The 16,582-nt window shown below is 40.9% G+C and overlaps 1 protein-coding gene across 6 annotated transcripts in view; it reads left to right on the top strand.

Moving 5' to 3' along the window:
• The window catches only part of A4GALT (alpha 1,4-galactosyltransferase (P1PK blood group)), a 41,096-nt gene that overhangs the window by 12,877 nt on the left and 11,637 nt on the right, over nt 1-16,582 (top strand). For 2 of the 6 annotated variants that reach the window (XR_010025837.1, XM_063134314.1), the window contains exons 3-4: nt 5,897-5,932; nt 12,949-13,957. Coding sequence is in view for 4 of the 6 variants with exons in the window: in XM_063134314.1 (XP_062990384.1) it covers nt 5,897-5,932; nt 12,949-13,253 (341 nt within the window). In the remaining 2 variants the exon portion in view is untranslated. Of the gene's footprint in view, nt 1-5,896; nt 5,933-6,712; nt 11,405-12,948; nt 13,958-16,582 lie in introns of those variants that run through there. The other 4 variants (XM_063134312.1, XM_063134313.1, XR_010025838.1 and 1 more) reach the window with 2 other exon arrangements.

Genomic DNA, 16,582 nt, shown 5'->3' with positions numbered 1-16,582 from the left:
GCTTTACCCTACCCGGTGCCTGTTTACACTTCCCTGTGCCTGTTTGCATTCTCCCTCCCTCTTTATTGTTAACTACAACTTATTAGATTGTAAGCCTATGCGGCAGGGTCTTGCTATGTACTGTGTTATCTGTACAGCACCATGTACATTGATGGTGCTATATAAATAAATAATAATAATAATAATAATAATAATCCAATCTAAATCTCCTACTCCTATAATTGCTTCTACAATATGTCTTAACCTATTTGCTACATAGTATAATTTTATATTTGGGAGACCCAATCCTCTCTTTTTTTGGCTTAAATACCATTTATTCTTATTTACCCTCGCTTTCTTATCTTCGTTACAATATTTGTTAATAATATTTTGCCAACTTTTTATCTCAACTTCTGAAATTTTTATTGGTAACATCCTAAACACAAAATTAATCTTAGCTAAAATCTTCATTTTTATTAATGCTTTTCTTCCAAACAAGATAAATTTAATCTTTTATATTTTCCCAATTTTTCTAATACCTCTTTTTTTAACCTCGTTAAGTTCTCTTTTTCCAAATTATCTAGGTTTTTTGTAATTTTAATTCCCAAATATCTAATCTGTTCCTTAACTCTCATTTCAATTCCCTTATGTTCCCATTCCTTTTCTTCCTTCTTAGTATGATTAAACAAAATCATCTCTGATTTGGACCAATTTATTCTTAATCCTGTAACTTCTTCAAATTCTCTCAATTGTTGTTTAATTCTATCTATTTTTCTTATTGGATTCTTAATAGTCAGTAGGGTATCATCCGCAAACATATTCAATTTTATTTCCCTTACATCTCCAATTCCTTCTATTTCTCCATCTTCTCTTATTGCATTCGCCAATACTTCCATAACCATTACAAACAGGACCGGCGAGAGCGGACATCCTTGTCTTGTACCTCTGGCTAGTCGTATCTTTTCAGTGAGTCCATCGTTTACCACCACTACAGCTGTATTTTGGGAATATAACTGTTCTATTATAGTTTTAAATTTGTTTCCAAATCCCATTTTATCTAAAATAATCTTTAATGCCTGCCAGCTCACACAATCAAAAGCCTTAAAAATATCCAATGCCAAAATTCCTGCCTTGATCTTTGATTTTTTTATCGCGTGTATTACATTTAAAACTCTTCCCACTAAACTATGCATCTGCCTCCCCGCCACAAATCCACATTGATCTTCTCCTATATACTCTGATATAAATTTATTTAACCGTTTAGCCAAAATAGATGAAAAAAAATTAGCATCCTGATTTATTAGTGAGATAGGTCTATATGAATCGGGGATAGTCAAATCTTTGTCTGGTTTTGGAATTAATATTATCAATGAATGTTCCCATGATTCTGGTATCTTCTCTCCTGATAATATAGCATTATAAAGTTTCAATAATTTCGGAACTAATAAGTCCTTAAAAACTTTATAATATTCTGGTCCTAAACCATCTGCTCCCGGTGATTTACCCACTTTCAAATTATCAATTACATCTTCAACTTCTCTTTGAATTATTACCTTCTCCATTAGCTCTTTATGTGCTATTTTTAATCCCTTCTTTATATACCTTCCTATATAATCCTCTAACTTCTTTTTTTGAATTTCTTTACCCTTATATAATTCCTGATAAAAATTCTGAATTTTTTTTATTTTATCCTTCATTGTATAACAATAATTCCCTTGATTATCCTTCAATGCTCCTATCCCGTTTCTCGCTTTTTCCTTTTGTGTGAGTCTGGCAAGCAATCTAGAATTCTTATTGCTGTTTTCAAAATACTCCCTTTTCATGTACATTAAATTTTTTTGAACCTCCTCTAAATTTAAATTTTCTAATTGTTTCTTCTTAGCTTGTATTTCTAATAATTTATATTTATTTTTTCCCTGCCAATATTCTTCCTCCAAACTTCTAATTTCTATCTCTAGCTTCTCCTGCTCTGCATGCTGTTGTCTTTTTAAGTTGCACATTTCTCTAATACAAATTCCTCTTACTACAGCCTTCATGGTGTCCCAAACGACTAACCCAGCTGTTCCTCCCTTTTCATTGATTTCCCAGGACTCTGACAATTCTCTCTGAATTTTTTCTACCACTTTATTATATTTCAATATTTTTGTGTTCATTTTCCACCTGTATGCCTCTTTATAATTCTTCTTAATTGCAAATTCTAAACTTAACAATGCGTAGTCAGTTACCTTTATTACCCCCATTTCCATTTTACAAATCTTAGTTGCAAAATCTTTTGAGACAAATATATGATCTATCCTGGAGTATGTATGATGAACTGGGGAATAATATGAGAACCCAGGCTTAGCCCCATTAAGTAGGCGCCAAGAATCCACATAATCATTTTCTTTTACTAATTTATTCAATATAGTAATATCATTCCTCTTTTCAACATTAGTGGGGTTTGACCTGTCCCATCTATTATCCATAACCATATTAAAATCTCCAGCTAAGATAACATACCCCTCCTTGAATTCTTCTATTTCTTTAAATAATTTTATAAAAAACTCTCTATGTCTCTCATTTGGGGCATAAACGTTAATTAATGTATATACCTTTCCTTCAATTTTACCTTTTATCATAAGATATCTACCACTATCATCCTTTTTATGGTTTCTAATATAAATCCACTTTTTTTTAAAATCAAAGTGGCCACTCCATTTTTTTGAAGTCCCCAATGATTTTTCATAATAAGCTAGCCACTTGATCCTTATCATATTTGCATTCTCGAACCCTTGATGTATTTCTTGCATCATTATAATGTCAGATGCTTCCTTATTAAACATTTGTTCTATTCTCCTCCTTTTCACGACTGCCCCCAAACCTTTAACATTAAGTGTTGATACTTTTATTTTTTTATCCATATTCACCCTTTTGATGTCTCTTCCGATCCCTTGTGCTCTGAAACTCAAAATCACATACATAAAAACACAAACACCATAACAAAACCCTCAATCCCCTTATTCTAACCCATACCATCCCCCTCCCCCTCCCCTCCCCCCACCTCTTCCCCCCCCCAAATCCCCGTAAGTCTAACACTCCAGCCATCTACTTTAGGGGGAGGGGGGAGGCAGTGCTGCGCCTGGCCGGCAAGGTCTCTATGTTTAACATTTCTATCTACAATTATCTCATAATCCAGTTAACAATTCTATTACATCCCAGATGCCCCAGCCTCATCTCCCCCCCAACTGTTTCCGTCACACTTGCTTCCTCATACAGCCCCAAACTCTTCAACAACTCCTTACCCTGATCCAAAGAAGTTACTCTGTGCTCCCCCCTACCATATGTAAATCTTAAGAAAACAGGATAACCCCACGAATATGTAATTTTCCCCCCCTCTAATATTTCAGTTATTGGTTTAACACTGCATCTCCAATTCAGTGTGTGTTGACAAAGATCGTTGTAAATTTGCACTGATTTGCCTTTATACTGTAGCTGGGCCATGGATCTCAGTTTCTTCATAACTTGCTCTTTTTTATAATAGTTGCCAAATTTCACCAAAATATCTCTGGTAGCTCCTTTGTAATTTTGCCCCCACCCACTCTATGGACGCGGTCCAACTCGCAGTCCTCTAATTGCAAATCAGGCATCATCTCTTTAAACCACTTCAAGATTAAATCTCGCAAATTTTCTCCTTGTGTTTGAATTAAATGTTTTATGCGAAGTGATGAACGACGATTTTGATCTTCTAAGGCTATCAGCCGTAATTCGTGGTCCTGGAATTGCACATTAGACGATTTTTCAAAAGCCTCCTGTCTCTTCTCGATCAGGTCTGCTCCTGCCTCCAAATCCTTTATAGCCTTGACATTCTGCGTAATTTTATCAGCTAACACAGTCATTCGTTTATTTAACGTTTCTGTTTGCTGATTCATTTTTTAAAAAATGATTGCATTGTTTTCTGCAATAACACTCTTGATTTCAGCTAAAGTAGCTGGCTGGCTGCCAGCAGATTTTCCACCTTCGGCCATTTTCTCTTCTGTGTCTGTTCCTTCCTGCTCTCCTTCTGAAGCCAATTCTTCCAAATGGGGGAGGTTATGATTACTGGGTAGTTTTTTTATCCACTTAACTTTTGCAATTTCCTTTTTAATCTTTCTTTTTATATCCGACATAGGGCATGAATCTCCTCCTTGACACCCGGCCCCCCTTCTCGGTGGACTAATTTTTATCTCTCTGTGCTTTTCAGTACTTAATCACTCTTTCTTCTCTGGCGGGGGGAATTCTACCACACATCAAAACAGCATTCACTGGGGGAGACCGAAACAAGCCTAAACACAGTCCCGAAGCAGCAAACAGCTGTCTCCCCACCAAACGCTGCAAACGCTTCCAAACTGCAGTCCCCCCCCCCTTGATCTCAATTTAGCACACCGTCCGTCATTCAATCTGTGCCTGGGTTATTTTCACTCTATAGAGCCAGTGTTTTACAACTCTTCGCTTTCCAATAAAAGTGAGATTCACCATAAATCAAGTCCACGTCTCTAACAAAACAAACCATTAACTGCCGTAGCAGTTGGTTTCACTTTCCACAGAGACGTATCTCCAGCCGCTTCAAATATCTCACTTTAAAGTCATTTCAACCCTACACTGTTATCAGCAACCCCAACAATTAACATTCATAGTCTTTTTCCATCGTGTTCTTTTGAGATTTATGCCCTTTTAAAAGTAGATAATTGACTTTTCCGGTGTGGCCGGTTGGAGAATTAAAAAGCTCTTACCAGCTTCAAAACAAAATTGAAGACGCTGACGGACCGCGGACGGAGGCAGGTAAGGGAGAGGAGGGTGGGGGGGTGTTATCGGGCCCTGCCGCTGTCGCCACATGGGCGACAGCGACAGCGGCAGGGCCCGGTAAACCCCACTTACCTTTCCGGCGGAGCTCCGGATCGAGGCAAAGGATCCGCCTTCACCTTGATCCTCTTCGCCATGCTCCGCCAGCCCCCCAATCCTCTTCGCCTCCGCCTTAAGGGCAGGTGAAGCCCCCCGCTCCACTCCTGCTTCTCCGGTCCGATTAGAAGCGGAGCACATCCCTAATTCCTAATAAGAGAGAGACCCACTTGAAAAAACACACACCCTCTTTAAACATCTTTCCTTATTATCTGTCAGAAACATACCCCCATGAGACCTCAGAAGAATCTTCTTTTGTAATTAAGGGGCTGGAGCATCTTCCCTATGAGGGAAGGATACATCAACTGGGATTGTTTAGCTTGGAGAAAAGGAGGCTGAGGGGAGACATGACAGAGGTGTACAAAATTATGCATGGTGTGGAGAATGTGGACAGGGAGACATTTTTCTCCCTCTCTCAAAATACTAGAACCCATTGGGGTCATCCCATGAAGCTGATTGGTGGGAGATCCAGGACAAATAAAAAAAAGTACTTCTTCACACAGCGCAGAGTTAAATTATGGAACTTGCAAGATGGAGTGTTGGCCACCAATTTGGATGGCTTTAAAAGGGGGTTGGATAAATTCCTGGAGGCGAAGGCTATCCATGGCTACTAGCCCTGATGGTTGTGTGCAATCTCCAGTATCTGAGGCAGTAAGCCTGCGTGCACCAGTTGCTGGGGAACATGGGTGGGAGGGTGCTGTTGCACCATGTCCTGCTTGTTCATCCCTGGCCGATGGCTGGTTGGCCACTGTGTGAAAAGAGTGCTGGACTAGATGGACCCTCGGTCTGACCAAGCTTGGCACTTCTTATGTTCTTAATTAAAGTTGCAACCTATACCCACTCACCTAGGAGTAAGTCCCACTGAACTCAGTGGGATTTACTGCTGACTAAACATATACACGATTTTTTTGTAAAGTGTAATAGAATTTTAGATTTGTATTGTTCCTTTTTCTTTTATAAAAATTAATGGCAACCTTCCCCCACCTTTTTTTTCTTTATTTAGAATTAAAGACAAGCAAACAGAACAACAAATATACAGGTACAGAATTAGAGAGCTTCGGCTATTGGGCAGTATAAAAATGTAATAAATAAATAAATAAATAATAACAATAATAAATAAATAAAGTACATAAGATTTTTTTTTACTCTAACAGTATCAGCAATATTATCAATAAACAATATCACGCCTTGAAATTATGGACACAATGTTTGGTGTTGTGGGCAGCTGGATTGTGGGCATGTTTAAACCGTGAGCATGTTTAAACTGTGAAATATGTATCTAAAATGTCAGGTGGTTCAGGTATGTTGACACATATTGATTTTTGTTTTGGCAAACTAATAACCATAGCATATCAGCTAACAGGGATTTCATTTATTACTTTTATATTCCAAGTTTCCTCCAAGAAGTTCAAACTGGCATACATGGCTCTCTCCCTCATTTATCATCACAACCATCCTGAAAGGTAGACTGGGCTGATAATGTTGAATGGCCCAAGGGTCAACCAATGAGCGTCCTGGTTGACTAAAGATTTGAACTTGGGTCGCCCTAGTCCCAGTTTCTACTACACTCTACTATGTCTTCTCTCATGTCAAAATTTTTACATATAGTCAATCACTCAACAAATATCTGATAATATTCAGCTTAAAAATTCAGAGAATTGTGGATAATTTGGGGGAGAAAATCCATTTCCATTGTTATCATGACTAATAATATATGTTGCCATTTCCTTACGTACCATTATGTATTAATCATGTTGTTGTTGCTATCATTATTATTATTATTATTATTATTATTATTATTATTATTATTATTTTGCAGCTCATTCTGGTTTTCCTGACAGTTCATCATTTACTTGTGAGATGATGTGCAAGGTGCCTGCCTGTATGCTGAAACTAATCAGGGTGATTTCAAACCACAAACACTGGGCTGTATTTGTCATCATGTTTAAGTTCATGTCCTTTATCTACATCATGTTCTACTGGAGAATCACCCAGAATGCCAATAACAATCGCCCAGTATACCCTTTGCCTACAGAGGTTCAGTGTCCTCCTTTCCCCCCCATTCTGATTTCCAGATGGTCTTCTCAATCACCCAAGGACATATATTTTCTGGAGACATCTGAACGAACCAATCCCAACTTCCTGTTTATGTGTTCTGTTGAATCAGCAGCTAGGATTCACCCAGAGTCCAGAATTCTTGTCCTTATGAAAGGCTTGGCAAAGCACAATCCTACTTTGCCCAAACATTTGGGCATTTCCTTGCTTAGCTGCTTCCATAACATTGAGTTCAAACAATTGGATCTGAATGACCTTTTCTTGGACACTCCCCTGGCTGACTGGTATTCCAGGGCTCAGCAGAGGTGGGAACCATTTTTCTTGCCCATCCTTTCAGATGCCTGCCGAATAGCCATCATGTGGAAATTTGGTGGCATCTACTTAGACACCGACTTCATCACCCTCAAGAACTTAAATAACCTCACAAATGCACTTGGTACACAATCCAAATATCTACTGAATGGGGCCTTCCTCTCATTTGAGCCAAAACACAGATTTATAGAGCTTTGCATGCAGGATTTTGTGGCAGATTACAGCAGATGGATCTGGGGCCATCAAGGCCCACAGCTCTTCACTCGCATATTTAAGAGCTGGTGTTCCATCACTAGTCTCCAGAGCAGCCTAAATTGTAGGGGCATCACGATTCTCCCACGAGAAGCCTTTTATCCCATCTGCTGGCAGGACTGGAAAAAGTATTTTGAAGTAGTGAGTGCTTCGGAGATTCCTAATCTGTTTAAAAACACCTATGCAGTGCATGTTTGGAATAAAAAAAGTCAAGGCGCCCATTTTGATATCACCTCGAAAACCTTACTAGCTCAACTGTATTCTCAACACTGCCCTTCTACCTACAGCCTAAAGAAGACCTATCAGGATAGCAACATGGCCTAACAGCTCCTTTATGGATACAAATGAAAGTCAACCAAAGTTTTCAGATGTGGCTAAGTGCCCTTGGACAGCATTCTGACCTAGAAGCCACAGCACCTGCTGTTAAGTGGATGGGTTGCCAACTCAATGTTTCAAAGAGCAGTTGAATGGTGATACACTCCGCCAGGTCCATCCATTTAAGATGAGAACAGTTTACGAGGGACAACCAACATTTGCAATGTGTTGTGCAATCAACCTCACTCTGGGTGTTATAAGAACACCCCACTTTTAAAGGGGAGTAAGGCATATCTGGAGGCCATGGTGTTACAGAACAGTGTTTGCTATTTTCCCTCAGTCTTAAAATGGTAATGGACCCTTCAGCTGAAATCACATGTGCTTTACAAATATTTTAGTGTTCATGTCAGAATCTTCTCCTGCTTCTCTTAAGGTGTCTTATTACTTGTGATGCTGGTTTTTCAGGCTGTGCTTTGAAAGGGGCCAAGAGGATTTTCAGAGAGACAGTGGCTGGGTTCAGACAACCTGATAATCAACCGGGGTGTGGAGGGGGTGGGGAAGGAGGCAACTGTCAGTTGAGTTGTTTATTGTGTTGTGTGTGTGTGGGACACACAATGCACACACAACCGACAGTACTCTATTTTGCTATTTTAAGCAACGGAGAAAAACAACTGGCTTCTCCGTTGCTGATCAAATAATCAATTGATTAAGATGTCATGTGGAGGGCTCCCCCACCCTCCATTGAATGCACTATTCTATTGGTCATAGAGTTCTCCAGCAGGAGCAGCCAAAACACCCCAGCTGCTCCTATACAGCTGGCAGAACTCACAATGGCTGATGGGATGCAGCCAGGAAGACTGAAGGAGGGAAGTTGGAGCACCGGCAGCCCAGAAGGACACCAGGACTTTCAGCTGCATGACCGGGGGGGACGGGGACGGGGATGGGACACACATGTTGTGGGGGTGTACTAGGAGAATAATGCGCAATGAGTGTGCTATTACACCCTCCGTTGCCTAATATGTCAACCGAACTCAGCCAGTGAGTACTTTCAAACAGGGGGAAATTGTCTTTCCTTACCATTGCTCTGCTTCTAGCATCTCTATCTAGCTAATAGGTTAAGACATGTTGTTGAAGCAATTATAGGGGTAGGGGACTTAAATTGGATGGAGGAAAATATGTTAGGGAACATTGAGTTGAAATTGCAAAATGTGTTTTTTAAGGAAAAAGGGAAGGGTAAATGGCTTAATGATTTAGATAACCAATTTTTGAAGTTCCATTGGGAACTTTGGAATAATTATAAAAAGGAATTGTTTTCAAGTAATTCCCCCTTAACACCGGTGATAATGTTAAAGAAATTTCCTGAAAATTTAAAGAAGAGGTTAAGTAAAGTTTTAAAAGAAATAAATAAAATGAAATTAGGAGAGTGGTTAAGGGGGATGAATACAAGAGAGAGGTTGGAAGAAGTTCTGAGAGATTTGGAATTAACGTGGTTAAATTATTTTCAATTAGAACAATGGACTAAAAATTGGGTAAGAGAAAATGGAGAATGTAAAGAGAGGACGAAATTTGAGGAATTAATTGAACAAAAAGAAATAGATAAGGGACAAAATATAGGGATAAAGGGGTTAGTGAGTCAAATATATAATATATTAGTTGAGAAAGGAGGGCTGGATAGTGCTGGGAAAATGGTTTGGGAGACTGATTTGAAGATACAAATAGGACAACAGAGGTGGGATGGACTATGGAGACAGAGAGTGTTGAGAAATATGTCAGTAAGAATAAAGGAGAATTACTATAAACTTGTATGGAGGTGGTATTTAACTCCGGTTAGATTAAATAAGATTAATAAACAGCTTTCAGCAGATTGTTGGAGGGGTTGTGGTGAAAAGGGAACGTATTTACATATGTGGTGGGATTGTATACATGTGCAAAAGTTATGGAAGATGGTGTTTTATGAGATTGAACAGATTGTGGGATTTAAAGTAGAAGTTACACCAAGGATTGCATTACTCTCACTGCATGATGATCTTAAATGTAATAAAGAAATGAAAGAATTGATAACGAACCTGCTGACAGCTGCGAGGTTGATAGTAACTAGGAATTGGAAAACTACAGGAGATTATTGTATTGAAGAATGGTATAAAGAAGTGTGGGACATTGCTATAAACGATAAATTGACATGTAATATAAAAATGAAAAAAGGCATAGTAAAAACGAATGATTTTGAGAGTATATGGAAAAAGTTCCTGGAGTTTGTATTTTCTAAAGGAAGGGGGGATCCACCAACAGATGAAACTATGAGTTTTTGGAAACAAGAATGTGATCCCGAGGTGGGGGGAGCACTGTTATGTTTATTATATTATGTTTAATAGGTTAACATCGAATATATGATAGTAAGGTATTATAATGTCTTTGTATTAAGTGATTTTGATTTGTGTTTGTTGTTTCAATAATAAAAAAATTGAAAAAAAAAAGAATGACCCATGAACTTCAGTGAGTGGTCAATCGCAAGCGTGCTATAAATCGCTCATTTAAAGAAATTGGAGACTAGCTGAGCTCTCCCAAATCAGTGATGTAGACAGCCTTGCCCTCATTCTCAGCTGGCAAGATCAGTTAGGTACCTCTGTGACACAATCCTGTTCACTGTGAGCCCTGATTGTTTGGGATCACCCATATGATTAAACAAGGGAGAAAAGAATACAGTAATTTGAAGTGAAAATGGTACTGTACTAAAGCAGTGGCAAAGAAGGGAAATATACAAGAAAATTAAAGAAAAAGATGAATATTAAGGGGATTTGGGGAATCATAGAATAGTGGAGTTGGAAGGGGCCTATAAGGGCATCACGTCCAACCCCCTGCTCAATGCAGGAACCCACCTTATAGCATACCTGACAGATGGTTGTCCAGCTGCCTCTTGAATGCCTCTAGTGTAGGAAAGCCCACACTACTATATATTATCTGATCTTGTCTAGTTGTTCATTGTGGTTTTGATTATACTTGTTAAATTGGCCCTTCCGCAATTGACCCAGGTACCATGGGTGCCTTAGAAGGGTTTTGTCCGTTACAGTTTCTTTTCATTTTCTACTTTGACAATACAGCTGTTAATGATGATTCCTAGGCTGATATTGGCCATATAAACTGAGTTTCCTTTGAGACTCTTTACCCTAGGCTTGTTGTATAATATGCTACAGTTGAGGTTTGAATGAAATGTTTCACTGTAAGTATGCCTTATTTGTTTGTCCATATGTGTGTACACACCAAAAGAGCAATGTTATAATTGAATCTCTTATGTATTTCAGTGTGTGCTCTGTTGATTCTATTTGGGAATGATAAAAGTCAGTCAGCCCCACTTGATAAATGTTTGCGCATATAAAGCTAGGTAGGTAGGTGTAAACATTATGTGTGGTATATACTAAAAACAATTCTTTCCTCTCTCCCCCTATGGCACCAATTAATGTTTTTTGTATGTTTTGTATGTTCTTTATATGTTAGACTAGCTGATATCCTGGTGTTGCTAGGGTCCATGAATAATGTTTATAACATTTATTTGATAAATAAATAAAAATCTCTGCATTCATCTTGGTTTTTTTTTTAGTTTGGTTCAGTTAGTAAATTGTTTTATTAGAATAAATGGGAAATTGTGTTAATAAGAATTGTATTTTAAATTAGAGCTTGGTGATAAACCACCTTTTTTGTTTTACCGGAAAAGCCTACACCTCCCATCATGCCTTGGCCGGAGCAGCTGTCTAAACTTCAAAAACAATCAGGACACACAACACCCTTTCTACCAGCTAAAAAAGATGCAAACCTAAGAATATGTTTTCAAAATATACCCGTGGCATTGCCCAGATATCTGAATAACATATAGTAGGGGAACTGTTCTATGCATGTGGTCTGAAGTTATTATTATGAAAAAAAAGGAAAGCAGCCAGAACACAGAACATTTTTATTGGCATAATTTACTGTATAATATCTATATTTAACAGGTTTTGGCAGAGAGCCAGGATGGTCAAGGCCACTGGTAACTTGGGCCTCTTATCTGACATACCTGTGCTCTGAAGACACACCATGGCACTTTTTTATTTATTTATTTTTAGTTAAATTGTTTAACCCACCTTATGGTGCTGGTGGCATTTTGTCACTGCTATGGAGCCACATAGAGGATAAAGAATTTTCAGTATCTCCTGCGGAAGAAATTTTATTTATGGAATGTCCTGAAGGAATCTGAGGCCCACTCTAATAAATTTGCTAGGCACTTCCAGAATAAAATCTTTTGCATCCGTCAGGATTTAGGTTCCAGTGTTATAGCAGGTGAATCTAGTGAGGTATCCAGAGTACAGGCTTGTCCAGTTTTCTTGGATGAGTTTCAGTGGGTACAGCTCGAGGATGTTGACAAGGTGATTGGAGAAGTCTGTGCAATCACCCCTGTACTGGACCCTTGCCCCTCTTGGCTAATAAAAGCTAGGAGGGATGGAACAGCTGGCTGGGCCAAGGAAGTGATTAATGCCTCACTGCAAGAGGGAGTGGTCCCAGGCCGTCTGAAAGAGGCGGTAGTGAGACCATTACTGAAGAAAATTTCCTTGGACCCAGAAAAATCTTAGGAACTACAGGCCAGTGGCAAACGTTCCATTCCTGGGCAAGGTCCTTGAGTGGGTGGTTGCGGGCCAGCTCCAAACACTCTTGGCTGAGACTGATTATCTGGATCCATTTCAGTTGGATTTCAGGCCTAGTTTTGGCATAGAAACAGCCGTGGTCGCCCTGTATGATGACCTATGTCGGGAGAAAGACAGTGGGAGTGTGGTTCTCCTTGATCTCTCAGCGGCTTTCGATACCATTGACCATGGTATCCTTCTGGAACATCTGGCTGAGTTGGGAGTGGGAAGCACTGCATTGCAGTGGTTCCACTCCTATTGGCGGGTCGGCTTCAGAAGGTGGTGCTTGAGGAACATTGCTCGGCCCCGTGGGCTCTCCAGTACAGGGTTCCGCAGGGGTCAGTCTTGTCACCCATGCTGTTTAACATGTACATGAAACTGTTGTGTGCGGTCATCCAGAGTTTTGGAGTGCATTGTCATCAGTACGCTGATTACATGCAACTCTGCTTCTCCTTTTCATCTTTATCAGGTGAGGCTGTGGATGTGCTGAACTGGTGCCTGGCAGCGACAATGGACTGGATGAGGGCTAATAAACTGAAACTCAATCCAGACAAGACTGAGACGCTGCTGGTGGGTGGTTCTTCTGACTGGATGGCGGGTGTTCAACCGGTTCTGGATTGGGTTGCACTCCCCCTGAAGGAGCAGGTTCGTAGCTTGGGGGTTCTCCTAGAACCATCTCTGTCACTTGAGGCTCAGGTGGAATCCGGTGGCACAGAGTGCTTTTTACCAACTCCGGTTGGTGGCCCAGCTACGCCCCTATCTGGACAGGGATAACCTAGCTTCAGTTGTCCATACTCTGGTAACCTCTAAATTAGATTACTGCAATGCCCTCTACATGGGGCAGCCTTTGAAGACGGTTCGGAAGCTGCAGCTTGTGCAGAATGCAGCGTCCAGATTGATAGCTGGAACAGTGAAGTTTGAGCATATAACACTGATTCTGGCCCGCTTGCATTGGCTGCCTATATGTTTCCAAGCCCAATTCAAGGTGCTATAAAGCCCTACATGGCTTGGGACCGCAATACCTTATGGAACGCCTCTCCCGACATGAACCTACCTACCCGTACACTGTGCTCAACATCTAAGATCCTCCTCCGAGTGCCTACTCCGAGGGAAGCTTGGAGGATGGCAACAAGGGAGAGGGCCTTTTCAGAGATGGCCCCTCGACTGTGGAATGATCTCCCTGATGAGGCTCACCTGGCGCCAACACTGTTATCTTTCAGGCACCAGGTCAAGACTTTTCTCTTCTCCCAGGCATTTAACAGCATCTAACAACGCTAAGTTTGTTTTTTAACGGACCCCAGAACTGTTGTTTTTTAAAATGGATACTCTTGTTTTTATACTGTTGTTTTTATGTTTCTGATGGTTTTTAAATTTTGTATACTTTTTAATGTTTACTGTTTTAACTTTTGTGAACCGCCCAGAGAGCTTCAGCTGTGGGGTGGTATATAAATGTAATAAATAAATAAATATAATAGCAATTTGTACTGGTTACAACCATGAGTCATAGTTTGGTGCCAAGACCCTTGGTCTTGCCCTTCCTAAATGGCGCTGTGGTCCATCCACAGGATTCCAGCTTCTGAGAAAGGTGACACACTGGACTGTGATGGAGGGAGGGGCACATATCTCACAAAGACATGTTTATGTGAAAAGCAGGAAGATTTAAAAACCACCACCAATGTAGTCATTTTTAAAAGGCATGTCTTGAAACTATTAATTTCTGAATTAACACCAACTATTGCCTTTCCCAGTTCAAATCTTTTTGACAAATAGACCTCTGAGCCAATGAAAACTGGCTATTGTGGGGGCGAAGGTCGAGAATAAGAAGATGCGACAATAAATAAGAGACGAAACAACTTTACAGCCGGATTTAAACAGGGCCACATTTATTATATGATCTGCAAGAGGGAATGAATCCTAATGGGCATCCAATATGACCTGTTGCCAGGCCCCTGAAGTTGGGTGAGCCATTCACGGCCCAAGGGTAGGCGCTGCATCTTTCGCCTTCCCCCGGGCCTGCCCCTTGTGGGGTTGGGGAACCTTCCTTTGTCACACCCTAACTCACGCCGTCCAGCTCTGATTGGGTGAGTAGAGTTGGCCCCAAAGGTACGTTGTATCTCCCAGGTAGGCCATGGGGCTCAAAGCTGGGAGCCTCGGACTTACCAGTCACTGTGAACAGTGCCAAGTGAATGCTCACCATTCCCCCACCACTGTGGATGCCTGTACCTAGCGCCACAGAGAACATTAAGCAACTTGGTTAGATGCTCTCCCCCCCAAACCTAGCTAAAATTATTTGGGTGAGTTCCCTTTGCAAATCTCTCAAGAAAATGTCATTACCTGCGTCAGACAAATGCACACCATCTTGCCTATATAGCTCCCTCCTACTTAACTGAATATCAGGATGCCGAATGCTGAAATCCCCATGTTTGGCCATTTCTCCGAAGATTGCCATGTTTACCTTCTTACGGGCTCTTTCCATAGCCCCGTGGTTCTGGCCATTGCGCCAGACAAATCTGGGCAGCACACAAGACCACACAATAACAACTCCAGGCCAGTGTTGCCATATAACCTGGAAATCAGTCACTGCCTGCAAGCTGAGGGCTTTGCCTTTCAGCAACCCCAGATCATTTCCACCTAGGTGTATAACAAGAACCTGGGGCAGGGCACTCACCACCTGCTGGAATAAGGTGCGCATGCCGTGTCTGCCCATCCATTGAATGCTGGCTTGCCGGCACATACCCAACTGAGTTCCAAAGGTTGAACTGGCAGCCCTCCTGCTGGCTCAAAAGACCTTGCTGTGACCGCATAAAAGCACTCGAACTGGGGCACGGCCTCTCCAGTGATCTAGGACAAACATGTAGAAATTAATAATTTGGCAACCCGTGACCTTTAGTCATGCAACTTTCTGACGTACGATTTGAAGGCTTTAGACCGCCACCTTCCAATTGCCTGAATCCTGTCAGTGGAAAAGCTTATGGCAGCTGCCGTTGATGCTGCCCCTATCCGAAACGAATAGGTGCCAAACTTTACATTGTGCAAGCCCAAGGCTAACAAGGCCTTCTTAGACACCGCCCAAAATTGGAATTTAGTTAAGGGTGCATTATCGTGATGACAAAACAAAGGGCCAGGCCTGTCCCCTCGAATGGTCAAATATTTGGACAAAGCCCTCACAGGGCACAATTCTTCCATGCTAGCCTTGGATAATGAAATATGGGTTCCTACCCCTTCCTGATCTGTTTTGGACAGCCGAAGATGTAAGAGCACCGATTGAGGAGATATCTGAATGTCAGCAACCTGAAAAGCCTGATTTGAACGATCAAATTTAGATGAAAGAAAATGTTCCAAAACCCTAAATGCTCTAAAAAACACAGTTAAGGAAGCTGCATGAAAAAGGGTTTCTTAAAATGGGGAGTTACAAATACGTTGCCACTGTGCTCTGAGTCCTATTAAAATGTTTGGAGTAATTGGGGCTCTATGATCCACTACCTTTGGTGATTTTCTGGCCCATCCCTTGAGAGCACACCGTATTCTAAAGTCAGAAGTGTTATCCAAGGTCCCCCATAATTTCGCCATAGAAGCCAATGCAGCTAACTTATCCGCAATAGTTTTTGAAGAAATACTCTTCTGTCTAGAGAATACACAAAACTGTAGTAGCATGTCTGTAGGGATTGGCCATTTATTTGGCATCCCCTTCTCTTCCCTAAAGGCTTCAAATTCCCTACCTGCTCTCAAGTAGGCCTTCTTTGTACTGGGAGCTAGCGATTGCCACATTGCCCTTTCAACTTCAAGCCTCCAATCTCCCACAGGCTGAGGGGCATGGTCTCTGGACACTGTTGGGCCTGAGGTGCCAACTCCCGGAATCGCTGCATCTGGTGATGCGATAAAACGTCAGTGATTGAGTTATCTAAGCCGGGAATGTGTCTGGCTTTAAATAAAATGTTGTGATATAAACAATGCAAGGTAAAGACTTGCAGCAAACTCATCACCCTGGGGTTTTTGGATGTTAAAGTGTTGACTACTTGAACGGTGGCTTGGTTATCACACCAGAAGTGTACAATGGAATTGGCCAGCTCCTTGGTCCAAATATGGTCAGCTACATAAATGGG

Source organism: Elgaria multicarinata, chromosome 9 (assembly GCF_023053635.1).
Source record: "Elgaria multicarinata webbii isolate HBS135686 ecotype San Diego chromosome 9, rElgMul1.1.pri, whole genome shotgun sequence".
Classification (NCBI taxonomy): Eukaryota; Metazoa; Chordata; class Lepidosauria; order Squamata; family Anguidae; genus Elgaria; species Elgaria multicarinata.
The sequence above is the reverse complement of the archived record's forward strand: the minus strand, read 5'-3'. Positions and strand labels throughout refer to the sequence as shown.